Genomic DNA, 18484 nt, shown 5'->3' on the forward strand with positions numbered 1-18484 from the left:
CAGAAGACTTAATGTCAGGAAAGCCACTTAGATTTGTGTTTGGAGTTGAGATTGAATCCTGGTAGCCTTATTTCTTTGGCCCCTACTAACTGTCCTCAATCATGTTTTTACCAGGAGTTCTGTTTGACTTAGGCAAATTTTGAAGGTGTGAAGGAAGTTAAAGGTTAACCAATAGACTTAGTACTTTCAGGTGGCATTTACATTTTAAAAGAAAAGCTGTAATAGAGAATGTTTTTAGAAGTAAGGACTCAAGATAAGTGCTAGGAGAGGGTGTGGCATAGGATGTGGCCAAGCTGGGAGGGCCTCATAGGGTGTCCTTGTACGGTGTTGGCCAAGGTCAGTTACAAAGTCCAAAGGCCTTGTCAGTTGAGGCTGGAACGGAATAAGAAACAATAGAGAATGTCTCCGAGTTAAGTAGGCACTGCAGGGGTTGATCATTCCTTCCCCTTTCCAAGGTCTTATGGGCATTTCAGGTTTTCTAATTCCAGAAGGCCTCCCGAGGTGGTTGTGTGGTTAATGAGGGTCACCATGCAGTTCACTGCTCGGTCAGACATTGCAGCTCACTTTCCCGCCAGCAGCTCACCATTTGTATCTCCGGTCAGGGAACAGATGGCAGCTTTGAAAGGGAGCTAGAGGTTTGGGGGAAAAGGCAGCAGGAGATGAGAAATGCCTTATGACTACCTCAGTACGTCAGAGGTTTAGCCCTGCTCTGTTCAATAAGGTAGACTCTAGCCACATGTGATTTAAATCTAAGGTAATTCAAGAAAATAAAAATTCAGTTCTTCAGTTGTGCTGGCTGCATTTGAAGTGCTCAATAGCCTCTTGTGGCTGTGGCTACTGAGCAGCTTTGATAGAGAATACTGCCATGATTGGAACTTTTAGTCATTACTTCAGTAAGCATCCTTTGTAGACCTTTAATTTCCAGATTTTTATAGTAGAATGCAAAATTAATGTTTAAGGCAACACACAGGACCTCAAAGGCATTTTTCATTTAGTGATTTCCATCTGTGCCCTTAGACACCTGGATATATCTGCTTCAGACACCTGGATATATCTGCTTCTGCTGTTACAGATCAGTGAGTGGAAAATTTTTTAAAATCTCATTTAATTAGGATATAATAATATTTTGAGCCAGTTCTATTTTCTGATTTGCATATTGATAATCTTTGGTATCCTAGAAGTAAATCCTGTTTTTTTCTTTTAGTATGCTGGGAGACCGAATTACTTTGCAGTTTTTAATTTGTTTATACTGAATGTCATCATTTGCATTGGCAATGAATGCCTGATTAAAAAAACCTCTGAGATAGAGATTCTTTAAGAAAATAATAAAATAGACTGGTCGGTGTAGCTCATGCTGTAATCCCAGCACTTTGGTAGGCCAAGGTGGGCAGATCATGAGGTCAGGAGACCAGCCTGGCCAATATGGTGAAACCCCAATCTCTATCAAAAAATACAAAAATTAGCTGGGTGTGGTGGCACGCACCTGTAGTTTCAGTTACTGGGGAGGCTGAGGTAGGAGGATTACTTGAAACTGGGAGCAGAGGTTGCAGTGAATCAAGATCAGGCCACTGCACTCCAGCCTGGGCAACAGAGCGAAACTCCGTCTCAAAAAATAATAATGAAAACCATGACTTAAGGGAATTCTTCTGGATTTTTTTTTTAATTGGTGGGTGAGTGCAGGTTGTATAAAATGGTGCTATAAACTTCTCATGGATTTAATTGTGTATTCATATTAAGCATGTTGTAGACAAGCTGGGTAAGAAAAGCACCAAAGAAAAATAGCCATGGTTTTGAAGTAGAGAATTGGAGTGGGTTACACAGTCAAAGTGTTTTGGCTTGCTTTGGTTGCCTTTATAGTACCATTGAAAAAACATGAAATCTGCGGCAATTTGTGTGTGAATACATCAGGACGAAACACTAGATGTCAGTGTTGCAGTTTTGACATGCTACCAGAAGCTAGTCAAGATCTTTCTGCTTTTAATCACCATGATAGTTTTTATTGACCCTAACTTTTAAGCCATCTTGCCTCTTTACATTTACTTATTATAGGAAGCACTTTTTCTAAGAATTGTTTCTTTTGTATTAGTATCTGTGTAACGCTACTGACCCTGAAGAGTAAAACATATGTAGTATTAAAATAATATATTTTTCAGCTAACTATGTTCTCCAAACCTTGATTTCCAGTGTACTTTCCGGGGCACACTGGTCCTTTGGAGATGCTTCTTGGGGAGAAGTTTTGTGGCCCTGGAATAAAAAATTCAGCCTTTTATTGGATTAGTTAATAGTGCTGCCAGCTTTTAATTTAGATGCCTTTTGTTTTTAGTGTTATTGTGATATTGTGCCAGAATTGCTAGCCTTTGCTTACCAGTAATAACTAAAATAAGCAGCCCAGGATAACTAAGATCTGTGTGTAAACAAATGCTTATCTTGACTTCTGTAAACCACTGAAGTAACAAACTGAATGACAAAAGTCCCCTGGCCCTTGGAATGTCCAGAGACCCCCACCCTGGTCTTCGCCCAGGAGGTGAATTATAGAATCCCCTGGCCCTTGGAATGTCTGAAACCTTTTCATGCCCATCCCCGCTCCTCACCCCCACTCCCAAGGTGGTTTTTCGGGTATAAAAAGTCTTGGCACCCTCCTTTCGACGCCACAGGTTGGAGAGACTTGAGTCCTCTGTGGTCGCCGGCATAATAAATGACCCTGCAATCTGGCATACTTTTGTCTTGGTGCTAACTTTCTACGCTCGGTCCAGTACAACATTATGAACAATAATAAAGTTCGTTCTTACATATCAACTATATTTGTATGTTAAAGCCTAGAGTCACAAATGTGTTCAGGCTTCTTAAATTGGCCCAGTATATAAGATACACACAAAACTTCAAATTAAATATTTTCCCTAATTTTTTTCTCTTTATTAAGAAATATGCAGCTCTATTAGCGTGATAAAATTGCAAGTGATTTCTTTTTTTTTAACATTTTCTTTTATACTGTTGGCACTTTGTTTTATGCTTTTAAAAATGTGAAATTATATTTTCTTTTTTTATGTAATGTTCAGTTAAATTTTTGAAGATACTTTGTTTTTACTCATGCTCGAGGTTCATTTTTATATAGGCGTGTTTTTACTTCCTACTTCCTAATTTGTTATAAATTTTTATTTGAAATCTATTAATGGTTTTCATCATTTTTGTTTTATGAATTTTCAGCACTGAAAGAATAAACATCATGCAAAAATAGTGCCCAATTTGCAAGTATTATAATCAGTGCTAAAAGTCACGTCTTTTCATGGGTTACCCAAGTCAAGAGAGTGGAGGGGATCACTCTGAAGGCCATAGCTGACTGTGGACTCTCTTCCATTTACTTGCTCATAACAATAGTTGATGTAAAAGGCTGAGAGAATGTTAAAGGCAAATTATGAACATTTTCTTGAAATTATTTAAAGAAGAAACTGAGCCTCAGAGTGGAAAAATAGATAATTTTGAAGCAATAATAAGACCCAATCAATAGATGGTAGAAGCAGCAGTTACCGTTCTGATGCTTGGCTTTGATAAGGGCCAATGGACCCAGAGCAGCCTCACTGAAATGCTGCAGTGCCTTTAGCATATGGAGTTCTTTGTAATCCTCTGCATTTAAGTGAAGGTTCTGATCTGGGTGGGAGGAACAGAAGTGAGTAAAGTAAGGAGCAGCAGGAAACCTGCTTATGCCTTGGCCTTTTTCTTCTAGTGTTTCTTTAAATAATATTTTATCTTAATATTTAAAAAAATACTTAAACTACTAATATTGTTTTGTAGAGGTATTTAGATAGGAAAAGTTTCAGGGAATGGCATTTTCTGTAAGAATCTTTTGAGATTTAACTATTTCTGGAGTCATCCAAAGAAAGCACAATTGTTTATCCAAAGTCATCACTGCTAAATGGCAGCTGTTTGTATATTACTGAGTTTTCTTCTTTGTTGACTTCTCAGCCTTTTTTGTTACCTCCTGTCCTGCTAATTAAAAAACACTCAAAGTTACTAAGATTGTCTTCTTCGAAGTATTTCCTAGTAAGTTCTGAAGAACAGAAGCTTTCTGGAAGCTCTGGATCATAGAGATGTATGCAAGCTATGCTGGGTGCTTGTGCTCTCGTTGTTAAAGTGCACTTAATTTAAGAAGTTGAAAGCGTGAAAAGTTTAAATTACCCAGAGCTGCTCAGCAGGTTGATTTGCAAGCCAAGCCACTTTCTGGATTATTTATTGTTTCTACTAATCCTTCTCATCCATTTGAATTTTAAATGATGATAGTTTGCTGGTAACCTATCGGTACTTTTTTTGGATGGTTCTGTATGATAAAAGTCAAAGGCACACTTAGACATTTGTATCTTCAACTCAGAACTTGGTATTTTCATTCAGTCACTCAGCACTATAGTTGAATCTAGTATTTTGGGCACATCATTAGATAATTTTTTTTCAAAAATGTTAAAATGCCCAATTTTCTAAAGTTATATGCAAATTCTTTCACATGAGGCAAATTTTTAGTTTTAGGCCTTTTATTCTGCACACAAATTCAGAATTTTAAATATCTGGGACAAATTCCTTAGAAGATTTATTCTGGTAATGCTGTACCATTTTCTTATTAAAATTTTCTGTTATTTTAATAGTCTTCATTAGCCTCTTCCATTAGTGTAGTGACGCAATTAAGGTTCGTGTACTTGAACACACCTTGCACTGACTCCATGTCAGCATCTGTCACCACTTTGGCAATAGGGATGTGGCAGAGGCTATTGGATTTGTTTCTGCTGCCTGGGTCCTGGGGTTTTTTGTTTGTTTGTTTGTTTATTTTGTCCTGTCACTAGGCTGGAGTGCAGTGGCACGGTCCGGGCTCACTGCAACCTCTGCCTCCTGAGTTCAAGCAGTTTCCTGCCTCAGCCTCTCAAGTAGCTGGGGCTACAGGCACACGCCACCACACCCAGCTAATTTTTGTATTTTCAGTAGAGACGGAGTTTCACCATGTTGGCCAGGATGGTCTCGATCTCCTCACCTCGTGATCCGCCCGCCTTGGCCTCCCAAAGTGCTGGGATTACAGGCGTGAGCCACCACACCTGGCTGGGTCCTGGGTTTTGAAGCTGCTGTGACATCCCCTGTCTGTGGCTGGGCTAGGTCTCTAGGAGCTAATAACAATGGGATAGGTGGTCCTATTGCTTTTCATTATTACTGTAGCTGTGGGACTCAGAAAAGTCCCCCCCTTGCAAAAGTGGGGATGGGCAGAGCTCCAGGAAAGGTTCCAGGGGTCTTGGCAACCTCTGCCTAGGATATTAAAGTTTAATTTGCTTTTACTCTTAGGTTCTATAGTAGGAGGATCTATAATAGGAAGCTGTGGATCAGAATATGACTACTTTTATTCTGATGAGGAAGCAATAGAAGCTGACAATGAGGGTGATGCTGAGCCCTGTGACGAAGAAAATGAAGATGATGCAGAATCAAATATTGGGACCAATATGGGCTGGGCAGATGCCATGGCTAAAGTCCTCAACAAGAAAACTCCTGAAAGTAAACCTACTATTCTGGTCAAAAATAAGAAGCTGGAAAAGGAAAAAGAAAAGTTAAAGCAAGAAAGACAAGAGAAAATAAAACAGGTGTGTTCCACCAGTTGTCTTGTAGATTAGATTGTTTGTCTAGGCTAGTTGTTATCTTGGCTGAACCCTTCCTTGCAGTGTTTTTCCAACTAACATTCCAGTTTTTAATTTGATTTTTATGTTAAGATGGATAACTAAGGTTATGTTTAGGAATTTAGCCTAAATTACTCCATTGAGCATGTTCACGTTTTAATCATCTAGGCAAAGGCAAACTAATGGAAATGTAAACGCTGGGGAAACATGTTTTTATTTTTATTTTATTATGATTTATTTATTTATTTATTTAATAGGGATGGGATTTCACCATGTTGGCCAAGCTAGTCTCGAACTCCTGACCTCAGGTGATCCATACCCCTCGGCCTCCCAAAGTGCTGGGATTACAGGCATGAGCCACCGTACCCAGCCAGTTTTTAAAATCAAGAATTATACATGTGGCAGTGATTCCTGAGCCTATTTTATTTGTTTTAGCTGTCTGTATGCTGACTTTATTAGGTTTTGAACTAAGAAGCATGTTGGTTACTTTTTGCCAAAACTTATTTTATAACAGAAATCTGTGAAGATGTCACAACTCAGGGATTGGTTGCAGTTCTGCAACTGATTATTTCAATGTTAGATACAAATCAGTGTTGGATAAATTTGAATTCATTATGCTTTTATAATCTATTAATTAAAGGCCAAAAGTTGGACATAAATTTGTTGTATATTATAATAACTAAAAATAAGGTTTTCATATCACTGTACTTGATGATCTCTGTCAAAAATACATGGTTACTAAAACATGCATTATTTTTTAATGAAAGAAAAATAATTTTTTACAAATGTACTGGCGGCATAGAAGTACTGATTCCCAAAGTTATTTCATAGGTAAAAATGAAAGAAAAATAGGTTTGAATTGGCATATATTTCCTTTTATGTTTACTGTCTCCTTATCTTGTTTCAAGATGAATGTTTTCTTTGTTCTTAGTACTGGTTGCTCTGTGTGAAAGATGGAAATTTTTAAGCATTGCTGTTAGAAACACAGCATATTCTCTTATTAATTCAGTATTCTCATTGTGTTTTATTTAAGATACGTTTTGTCTTTGAATCTTGCAGATAGCTTTTCAAATGAAAATTTGAATCTTTGTTTATTATCTGGCAAATGCTAGAAGAGGCTTCAACAATATCAGAATCTTTGATTTCCTCTGGTCCCAGAGTTCTAGTGAGGGTAAGAACACTTTGAAGCCAAGAGGAATGAGTCTGTAACTCTGCTCTAGGCCAAAGCTTTGAGCGCTAGAGATGATACTGGCTCCATAAAGCGTGAACGTGCATGTGTTGATACCAGAAACAAGACACAGCAGCTACAAATGCTCTTTGTGTATATTTCTTAGAAGAGTATATGTAAATTATCATTTCCTAATGTTAACCATTAAATTTTCTAGTATATCAGCTACTTATTTCTAATCATAAATACAAAAATAAATTTCAGAGTTAAAAGTGTTTCAGGATTAAGCATACCTATTATCCTTTGAGTACTGAATATAATTTAAAATTGACTGTTTCAAACTTAAAAGTAAGATTTAAAAAAAAATTTCTGTCATAATCTGACAGTGAATTTCATGACCACTAAAATGAATTGTCTGGTTTGAAGACAAATCTATTTCTTTAGAAAGCTATCAGGCTAATCTTTATAGTGAGAGCAAGAATTTGGTTTTACTGGTATTAGACGTTTTCATTAATAAAAAATGAGAAATAGATTAGTAGAGAAAATAGATAAAAAGAGAAATTTTAATAAAAATGTCTTTATTACTGGCTTTGATGCTTTTGATGCTTGCCAGCTTCTTGGTGATTAATTCATTATATCATTATATTTGATATTTGGTTAAATGTTGGCCTGAGAAGGAGACATGAACAAGCAATGTATCAAATCAGATTCCTGGGACCCGGATACTACTTAAAGACAAGTTCAAACTAAATTATGTCATCTATGGGATTTTCTTATTTCCCACCTCCTCTTCTGCTTCTGTACAGTTTGCTATAGTTTCCAACTGATATGCCATATATGGCAAGAATATTGGTCAGATATGCTATGAGAAGAGAACTGGATTTAAATGATTTTGTGCAAAGAAATACTAGTCATCGTATAAGTATCTGGATATGATGCTGTTCTTTTAAAAGTGATACAATTTCCTAATAATAATTCTGATGACTGAGGAAGTCATTTCCTGAAAGTAAAGATGAATTCACAATTTCCAAAGAGTGTAGTTTGGAATCTTCTTTATGCTTTCCTCAGATAGTCTGGCGATGGCAGAGCAGGCCTGTGGGCTCCCTCATACCCTGTCTTGTACTGCCTGGCCAAATATGCTGGCAGCTCTCCAGGCCCTGCTGTCAGAGGCCTGACAGAAACTCACTTTGTGCCTCTCGTATGACACGCTGAGTGCTAACCACAGGCTCTTGAAGCTGAACCCCTAAAATGGTGTTTTTTTTTTACAGTCCCAATGACAAACTAAGCCAGAATGATTTATTACCTTCACCCTTTCATAGAGTATCATACCGATGTTTGCTGCACTTTCAGAAATATCTAATATTCTTTCACATAACAATATTTATAACACAGCGTGATAGGAGGATGGAGTGGGAAATGATGTGCAGAGTAAAGCCAGATGTTGTCCAAGACAAGGAGACCGAGAGAAACCTTCAGAGAATTGCAACGAGGTAAGACAGTGTTTTTGCCCTTTAAAAAATAAGTGTACTAAAGCTTTGTTATGATTCTATTTTTGACCAGATTTGATTCTTAAACTCAGCCTTCTTAGAGCCAAGTGATAAATATCTAAGCCTGCCCGTTTAACACTGAGTTAAACCAAAGATTTTGCAGGTCTCATGAGGCAAGAATCTAATGTGCTAAGTGTATATTTGGTATGAACCTATTTTGGATCATCTTGTTTTTATAGTCGCGAGGACTGTGTAATCAGACCTCTTACTGCATTTCTCTTATGATGCCTGTCTAAATTTATGGCACTCGATGATTTTTATCTTGCATTATATTTATGACATAATACATTACACATTATAGCTACTTCATGCTATCTTTTTACTCCGCTTATTTAATCATTGGCACCAAACATTTACTCGTTGCCCTCTGTGTCCAAAGATAAATAGGGTATGGTGGCTGCTGGGTGGTCTTTGCCTGGTCATCTGTAGAATTACAGTCTCTTTGAGGATAGACTTATGCCTATGTGTTGGGAACATAGAACAGAAGATTGTCTGGGAGAGTTTGAAAAGGCATTACAGAGGAGATAACATTTGAGCTGCTACTAAAGAATGTAGCAGTTGTACTTGGCAGAATTACTTTTAAATTCTTGTTACCTAAGTTATTTTGGTCATTTTCTAATCCATCTACATATTACACAGTGTGATAGTGTGGTGTGGTAAATAAGGGCATGAGTAATAGGGCCAGACTGCTAGGTTCAAATCCTAGCACTGGCTCTTACTAGCAGTGTGTCTCTGGGCATGCTACTTAATTTCTTTTTCTCTCAGTTTATCTGTGAATAAGTATACTATACCTAGCGTATAGGGTTTCTTTGATAGTTAAGTGGATACATATACAGAACTTAGAAAAGTACAGGATCAGTACATGAGAGTGAATGCCTCCTTAAATTTTATGTCCTAGGCACCTCCCTTTCCTCACCCTGGTCCAGTCACTGCTGTGAAGGGTCTGGAATTTTACTCTCCTTATAAGTTTATAAGCTAGCCTGTGAAAGTTTATCCTGGACGCTGGTAGAAGACAAGACACTTTGAGTCAAAGACAAAGGACTTTATTACTCATGGCAAAAGCAGTAGCAGAGCTTCACATTCCCACTGTTTCCTGTGTCCCATAGAGGGAGTGCTGGTGTCCCAGATGGATGCCTGCATGTGCAGTATGTTGTGTTATAAGAGTTGGAACACTGTGCTTGGGAATCTATCACTTTTATACTGATTGGTAACTAGCCTGCTCTTTGTCTGGGGGAGACGTTACTTCATTCCTCAGAGTCACTTTCTACAAACAACCCTGAGAAATGGCCTGGATAAAGAGCAGTCAGGTGCATTCATTCTTAAAAAATCCAGCAAGCATATGCAGGGATGCTGAAGGCCCAATAATTACTGGAAGGTTGCCTCTTCCAATAATTATTAGCGAAAGAAAGTTCATAGACTGCAGAATTTTAGAGCTGGAAGGGATCGTAACAGTCTAAATCAGTGCTGTCCAGGAGAAATGAATGTGAACTATATTCATTCGTAATTTAATATGTAGTTTAAAATGTTCTTGTTGACACAATGAGAAATGTAAAATGAAAGAGGTGAAATTAATTTCAATATTTTATTTAACTGTATTCCAAATATTCATCATATCAGTATGAAGCAGTTATTAATGAGATTTAAGGATTCTGCTTTTCATACTGAGTCTTTGATATCTGGTGTGTATTTTCATTTATAGCGCTTGGAATTCAGACCAGTCACATTTCAAGTGCTCACTAGCCATTTGTGGCTTGTGGCTCCTGTATTGGATGCTGCAAGTCTTAATTTTCAGAATTTATCTTTGACTGAATTCAAATAAATACAGAACATAGTTTTTAAAATAAGTATTTTATAAAGTAGGATTTTAAAATAGTTTAATAACACAAGTTGCAGATAATATAGCTGAATACCTTTTAAGCTACTCAGGTATAATTTTTCCAATTTACAGATGAAATTGAGATCCAGAAAAATCTTTTCTGGGGTCAAGCACAAAGTTATGTACCAATCTACATTTGTTATCTGTTCAGAAACTTATATTCATTCATTGAAGTATATATTCAGTTTTCAGATGTATTTAACCATTTATCCAGCTCTTTCATTTGAGTACTTGATAAATGCTTGCCTCTTTTCTAGACAGTGAAAATACATTTTTCCTATCCTCAGAGTTTGTATCTCATGTAATTATTTAACTGCATTGCTCTGGTCATTTTATATTCTATAGAGGTGTGGTACAATTATTCAATGCTGTTCAGAAACATCAAAAGAACGTTGATGAGAAGGTTAAAGAAGCTGGAAGCTCTATTAGAAAGCGAACTAAGTTGATATCAACTGTTTCCAAGAAAGATTTTATCAGTGTTTTGAGAGGAATGGATGAAAGTACAAATGAGACTACCTCAAGCAAGAAGAAACCAAAAGCCAAACAGGTAAAAGTTCTATTTAGGATTCAATGTATCAGACTTTCAGCTCTAAGACTAAGAGTCTTGAGATGGAAAAGCAGATTATAGAATTACAGAGGTTTTTTTTTTTTTTCCAGATTTTATTAAAATTCCTCCCTGCCCACAACCTTTAGAGATAGGGCGTGCATCTCTCCTACCTGAAATCCTGCCATTTTGCTCATTTTGGAGAATAGAAGCATGTGTGGGCCACAGTTTTAATTTCAGACCTCTACCCATAGAAGTAATTGTGATGGTGTGTAACCTGTAAAATATGAAGAGTCAGAGATGGTAGAAAGCCATTCTTGCATGGAGGCATCTTTAGTAATGTTTGACTGGTTGCAAGATTAAGAACATAAATACTCTCTGTGACCTTTGGCATGATAACTTTGCTTCTCCAGCTCTTTGGCCTGTGGACCTCAGTAGTAGTTTCTTTTCTTCTTCTTTTTTTTTTTTTTGAAATGGAGTCTCCCTTCTTCGCCCAAGCTGGAGTGCAGTGGCACAATCTCAGCTCACTGCAACCTCTGCCTCCTGGGTTCAAGAGATTCTCCTGCTTCCTCCCAAGTAGCTGGGACTACGGGTCCCAGCTAATTTTTGTATTTTTAGCAGAGATGAGGTTTTACCATGTTGAGCAGGCTGGTCTTGAACTTGACCTCAGGTGATCCGCCCACCTCCGCCTTCCAAAGTGCTAGGATTACAGGCGTGAGCCACGGCACCCAGCCAGTAGTTTCTTTTTACTGTACCAGGTGAAAGGTTTTGAAATGTGCTTTATAGGGGGTGGGTTTTATAGGGTCATTGTTTTAAAAAATCAAAGTATGCAGTTGTATTTTGATGGCTTGATTTCTGTTGGCAAAACCTAAGGTGCTTTTAATCAGTCAGGAAATGAGAGTTTCTGTCATCAATTTTTTGTTTGTGTTTTGGGAAGAGAATTGAAACCCAGTCAAGAAGAGCATTTAGAAATTTTATGCTAGCCTAGGGTTGGAGCATTTTTTTAAGTTTCTTGTTTAAGTTGAATTTCACCTAACTTTGGCTAAAATTTTTGAAACTATTTGTCTCATTTTTAATATCAAAGGGCTCAAATAGTATATTTATATAATAATAGTTCTCTCTAGTGCTGCTATTTTAAAATGTCTATCAGAAGTACTTGTAAATAAACACTCTGTTTGGGGATTTATACTTTTTACTTCAAAAGCCTTAATAGGCTGTATTCTCACTAGTAACATTTTACTGTAAGAGCTACGAAAAGATTCAGCAGCATTGGATGGGAAAGAACTAGTGGGAAGATGAAAAGACTTATTTTTTTTCTTTTTCCAGTTGGTTTCAAAATAACATTTTATAGAAGCACATAATTTTGCTTTGGGCTTATTTCTTTCATGAGTTATGAAAATGCACAAGGGATTCCTTCCACTGTCATTGTTTTGTTGTTGTTGTTTTTGTTTGTTTTTTACCATTTGCACTTGCCCTTGACTTTCTTTTTTTCTACTTCAGTGATCACAGTATTTATAAATCTGGGACAAGGTCAAAAATTGCTTGAGACTTAAGCCAAAGTGGTTTTGCTCTAAAAGTAATTTGTTTCTAGAACTCCTTGTCCCATGCCACCAATACCCTGACACATTTCTTTCTTTTAAAAATGTATGTTTTCTTTTTGATTTCATATTTACGGAAAAACAGACTCCTTTTTAAAAAATTTTGCTTGAGTTTGCATCTGAATAACTATGAAAGTACTATACTATTTATCAAACATATTTATTAAGTGCCGGTTTCTACCAGGTACTATCTTTTTGTCCTTTAAAGTCTTACAATTAAGATGGACAAATGACTTCAAGTAAAGTAAGCAAGATTCACTTGATAGTGGGCAAATTCTAAATTAATATGCCGAGTACACGTTAACATCAGTTACACCAGCTCTAACAAAATGTAAGTTAAATAGCTACCCCTGTGTGTGGGGGAATTTCAGAGCAACTGCTACTATTTATTTAGAACATAGATGATTATATCTATGTATGTTACTTGAAATAGGTGAACTTTTAAGGCAGTTCAAGGAAAGGCAGTGTGGCAAAGGTGAGCATAGATTTGGTGTGCCCAAGTGCTATTTAGAAATGAATCGTTGAATGAATTGGATTAAGGAGGATATTAAGTAAGCAGAAAATAACATTTGCCATTTTTTTCTTATAGCACCATAGCTATTATATTCCTAATAGATGTTCCTTGTTTCATCACAGAATGGAACAAAAGGAATCTGATTGTTGTCCCTTCCCTGGGCTGCAGTGATATTCAGAGCACAGATATTTTTAAATTCATATTCCTAATATTGTGAAATCTCTAAAATTAGAGGCCACCCACATATAAACTAGATTCACTGACAGCTGTCTATCAGGATACCAATTTGGAAACACCTTCATTTTAATGACTTCAATTCTTTTTCCCAGTTATATGTGTTATTCAGTTTTGATGTTAAAGTCGTATATTCAATAATCAAGAGAGGCAGGAGTTTTATATTAAAGTAAATCTGGATAAAATAATAATAATATTACATAGGTTATGTAGGTTGAGCCCATTATAAGTGACCATACTTTAGGAGTGGTTTTGGTGTTTTGTTTGGTTTTGTTTTCTCCTAATTTAGACATGACTTGGGAATTTATTTTAAGAATGCTTTTTTTTTAAAAAAGAATGTTTATAGAAATTTCATATTTCTTCAAGATATAAGAAACAGACATTTTGACAAATGTTTTTTAACTGTGGTAGGGCCCGAACAAGTCATTTTTCTTAGAATCTTTTCTGCATTCGAATTTTAAAATTCTATTATCAAAGCAATAGGAGCATAGTATGAAAAATGAACTTATGATTAAATAAAATAACCACTGCCCTTTTCCGTTCTTCTCTACACCTTGGCAACTCTTAGTTCATTCTTCTAGTATTTATCTCCATATCTTAAATAATATTTACATTATTTCTTTCTCAATACTAGATACTATCTTTTATAGAAAATAAAATTGGTTTTTCTCATACCTCTCCACATTCTGTCCTTCAAACATAATATATTAAAATATGCTAGATTAAATACTAGTATTCATTTGTGAATATTGTTCACTGCTGAGCAAAATAGTATACAATAATATTTACTTTCTTGAGCTTTCTTACAATGTTTATTTTCCTAGAGTTATTACTTGCCTTTTTTTTTTCTTAGTTTTGTATGTGCCAAAATCCTTCCATACTCTTCAAACGAACTGTTAAGCCCTTCTCAGTAGTATATTTCTTGTGGTCATCTTGCTGCTACAATCTAAACTGGTTGTTCTTTACCTGCTGTGCACTATCATTTTGCAACATTTCTTTATTCCCTTCCTATTCCATTTGCCTCTCTCCTATGCAGTATCCTCTGTTTTTTTTGGACTAAATGTCTTCTGTTCTCTTGGCTTTCTTCTGCATTGTAGTGATGGCACAGTCATCAGCATTCTGGGAGAGGGCATAGGTGTTGTTATTTTTTATTGGTATACTGGCCTGATAGATGGCCTCCAATATTTGGGAAAAGGGTTTTTGCAGATGCAGTTAAGTTAATGATCTCAAGATGAAGGGTAATTCTGAATTATTCAGTAAGGCCCTAAGTCCATTGACAAGTGTGCTTAGACACACAGGAGAGATTTGACAGACAGAAGCAGAGCAGGCAGTGTGACCATGGAGGTGTAGGTGGGAGGGATGTGGCTGCAGGTTAAAGAATACCATGAAACACCAGAGGCTGGAGGAGACAGCAAAGGATGGGTTCTCCCCTGAAGCTCCAAGAAGGAGTAAGGGTTTGCCAGATACAGACTTCTGGTCTCCAGAACTGTGAGACAGTAAATTGCTGTTGGTTTCAACTACCAAGTTTGTAGTAATTTGTTATGGCAGCCAAGGAAACTAAAAGAACATAGGTGTCCATGTTGGAAAGTAAGTTTCTCTCAGAAATTTGAGAGAAATTTTCTCTTTTATTTTTTGCCATTGAGGGATTCAGTGCTATTCTGCTTTCTAATTCCTCTCTTTTTGGAACCTCTTAAGATATTCTCTATCCCCATTCTTAAAAAATTATAGCGACTAATTGGTAGTTACTAATTTTATTTTATTTATATTTTTGTGAGTGAGGCCTATGGAAAAAGATACTGTTAGTGGATGTGAGAAGAGATAAGAAAAATGATCCTTAGCCAATAAATAGAAATTTGGGGTAAAATGTTAAATTCAGTGGAGATTTGGTTCTATGGAATGAATCAGCTTACCACATACTTCATTTAGAAACAAGAAGAGAAACCCTTTGCCAAACTGTTTTAGTAGCTGTTCTGGGTGGTACATATATTGCTCATAAAATTAGAAAATTGTAACATTGGAAAAATTGTGATGTGGAGATATTCATAGTAAATGTGACTCTCAGGAGGAATGTACTTTAGAAGAATATAAGAAACTTAACTTTGATTTTAAAATGGCATGAAGTAAACATGGTAAGGGGGAAAAAGCCTACCAGTTCTCTAGTTTTTCAGATTTCTTGTAATTTTCTTTTCTGTTTTCTTCCATGGAGGTTAGAATAGAGAATGTTTGCTGATGGGTGGGAAGTTAGGAAAAGGGATTCTGAGGAAGTAAGTTGTCATCAGATTTGAAGTCTCCTATCTTCTCTTGAGGAATCTGGACTTTGTTCCTTACATATTTGGAGGCCAATGCCATGAAGTAAGTGATGTGATCAGAACTGTTTTTTCTTTCTCTTTTGATTTATTTCAGCTTTTATTTTAGACTAAGGGGGTACATGCACGGGTTTGTTATAGGAGTAATATTGTGCAATGCTGAGGTTTGGGGAATGATTGAATCTGTTGCTCAGATAGTGAAGATTTCATTATTAAGGAAAATCAAGGGCTGATGGAAAAGTCAGAAGACCAATTAGTGGGAACCAATTGCCATTATCAAAGCAAGGAGGAGAGGATTTGAACTAAGATTGTATGGGATAAAGTGGGTTGGGGTGAACAGAAAAGAGGAATCAGATTTAAGAGGCAGTTTTAAGGTATAGATTGACTTGATTTGGGATTAACATGATGCAGAGGGATATGGAAGGGGGGGGAGTTATTAGTAACTCAGAGGTTTACGGCTTGAAAGACTCAGAAATGCTGACGGCTTTCACAAAAATAGAGAATATAAAATATGGAACATGTCTGAGAGGTAAAGACTTTTGGAGGCAGTGGCTGCTCCAGATTATAGTCAGAATGAGAAGGATGACAGTAAAGATCAGGTTAGTGGCAGTATGGGAAAAGTGTTCGGTTAGTTCAGAAAATAGCACGGCCAGAAATGAGGAGGCAACCGGAGAAGCAGAGTATGATGAGGCCACTTGGGGCAGGAGCTGATGAGTCCTGTATGTCTTAGTAGGGCCCCTGAGTCTTTAAAGATTAACTTGTTTACTGAGACAGGGAATATGAATAGTCTGTTTTAGAGAGTTTTTCACATGATTAAGTGTAAAATCTTCTAGGTTTAGAAAATGAGTTTTCAGTAATTTGGAAGGAATTCCCTAATCCAGAGCTGTAATTCCTCTTTGGGACCAAATACATGAAGCACCATCCCAATTACATACCAACATGTGGCAAGGTATATTGACCAATACCTTGATGTTGACACAAAGTTGTTTTTTTTTTTTCCATTTTATTTTATGCAATTTTATTATTTTTAAAGAGATGGGATTTTGCTATGCTACCCAGTCTGGTCTCGAACTCCTGGGTTCAAGTGATCCACTCACCCTCGCCTCCCAAAGTGCTGGGATTACAGGCATGAGCTGCCATGCCTGGTGACCCTGAGTGGTTTTTAAAAATAATACATTGTATTTGGAACAGTGTTTAAGGAAGCAACAAAAACATATTGTTTAAGAAAAATTTTATTAAAAATTTAAGCTTTAACTTTTTAAGGATTAATACCTCTGCTCCTCTATTTAAAACATGTTCCTATCTAGAGTGATTTGTTTCTCAGTATGTTAAAATAATCAAGATTTTATTAATGTAGAGGCATTAATTTTTTTCCTGTTAGCTTTCAAAGTTGTAATTATTCCTTTTGCTGTTTTCTTGAAAAGCCGACTAAAATCTAATCAGATTTCTTGGAATTTAATTCTGTTACTCTAAAGGTCAGATAGAAGCAGATATGATTTTAAATCTATGAGTCTCTAAGGAGAATACATTGGCTGCTGTTAGGAAAGCATTGGCTATATGTTACTTGTATTCTTGAATTACAGACTTTCTTTTTTTTTTTTTTTTTTTTTTGTATTTTTAGTAGAGATGGCGTTTTACCACGTTGGCCAGGCTGGTCTCGAGCTCCTGGCCTCAAGTGATTCTCCTGCCTCAGCCTCCCAAAGTGCTGGGATTACAGGCTTGAGCCACCATGCCTGGCCAGGATTTAGCTTTTAAATCAAATTGGAGTGTGGAAGGCAGGCAAGAGGGTGGAGAAAGATGCTGTCCTTAGATTGCCCCTGCATTGCAGGACAACAGTGTTTTACTCTCACATAAAGCTGTTCTAATAAGAATTTGTGGAATCCTAATTTTGTAAATAATTCAGCTTAATGTTTGTTTACTGAAAATTCCTAGATAGAGTTTAGACAAAAGTGAGACTCCAAGTTTGAAATGAGAACGAGCGGGATTGTACATATAACCGTTGATGGGAACAGTTTTAAGCCAGTTTCTCATAATATTTTAGTCTTTTAAAATATGCTATTATTTAGTTTTAATGTAGGGTGGTCTGATTTGAACAACAGTTGTCATCAAAGTGAACTTAGGTTTGGCAGTATGGCACATACAGCATTTTGATGTAGGGAAAATACGATTATTAGTGAAGAATAAGAACTAGTTATTACAGAACCGCTGTAGAAATCTTTAGTTACTGTTGAAATTAATGGTGCCATATATCTTTTTGCCCCTATATGAAGAAATATGCTCACTATTTGAAGTGGCTGAAGTGGCTGCCTTTATTGGATTTTCTTTAGTGAGGTTGAGGCTTTAAAAAAAAAAAATTATCCTGCACAAATGAGTCTTATATATTTGACTTTTAAAAATGCATTATATTAAGACATCAGTCTTATGTGTTTGCACCTATAATGCATGTTTAAAAATCACAATAAGTGTCTTGGTAAAAATTACCATTTTTTGTATAGTAGGCAGTTAAGACCATTTGTGGGGATATATAACACATAGTACTAAAGCCACAGATTCTAGAACCAGACTGCCTGAGTTCAAAATGCCTGTTATGTATAGTAGTAATAACAGTCCCTATCTCGTAGGTCAGTTGAGAGTCAATTGAGTTAATACACATAAAGCGCTTAGAATGATGTTTAGTACGTAGTAAGTGCTATATAAATGTTTGCAATTATTTTTATTTTGCATTGCATACCATTAAAACAAGTTTCTTGTACTTAGTGCTTATTTTTTCTCTAAAAATTATAGTCAAAGATGAATTCCAAAGTTAGAAACCAGTTTGAAGGGGAACTATTACTACTTTTTATCGGAATTATTAGATAATCCAAAAATCTTTCTTGATTAAAATTACATTTAGATTTGGACATTCTCACTCATTTTAGGCGTGATGGCTCTAGCAGTGCATACTTCTTAGAAAATATAAAACTAGATTTGGAGGAACTAGAAAGGGATCCACTTTATCTTGTTCCCCATTTCAAGTTTGGTTGAACTAACTATATTACTTACAAGAATTTACTTATTA

The 18484-nt window shown here is 36.3% G+C and overlaps 1 protein-coding gene across 1 annotated transcript in view; it reads left to right on the forward strand.

Moving 5' to 3' along the window:
• RRP15 (ribosomal RNA processing 15 homolog) overlaps nt 1–18484 on the forward strand; it is a 35645-nt gene that overhangs the window by 11369 nt on the left and 5792 nt on the right. The window contains exons 2-4 of the mRNA XM_032289256.1: nt 5314–5606; nt 8200–8297; nt 10576–10777. Coding sequence (XP_032145147.1) covers nt 5314–5606; nt 8200–8297; nt 10576–10777 — 593 coding nt within the window. The remainder of the gene's footprint in view (nt 1–5313; nt 5607–8199; nt 8298–10575; nt 10778–18484) is intronic.

This window comes from Sapajus apella, unplaced genomic scaffold (assembly GCF_009761245.1).
Source record: "Sapajus apella isolate SASKATOON/1434 unplaced genomic scaffold, GSC_monkey_1.0 scaffold22, whole genome shotgun sequence".
Classification (NCBI taxonomy): domain Eukaryota; kingdom Metazoa; phylum Chordata; class Mammalia; order Primates; family Cebidae; genus Sapajus; species Sapajus apella.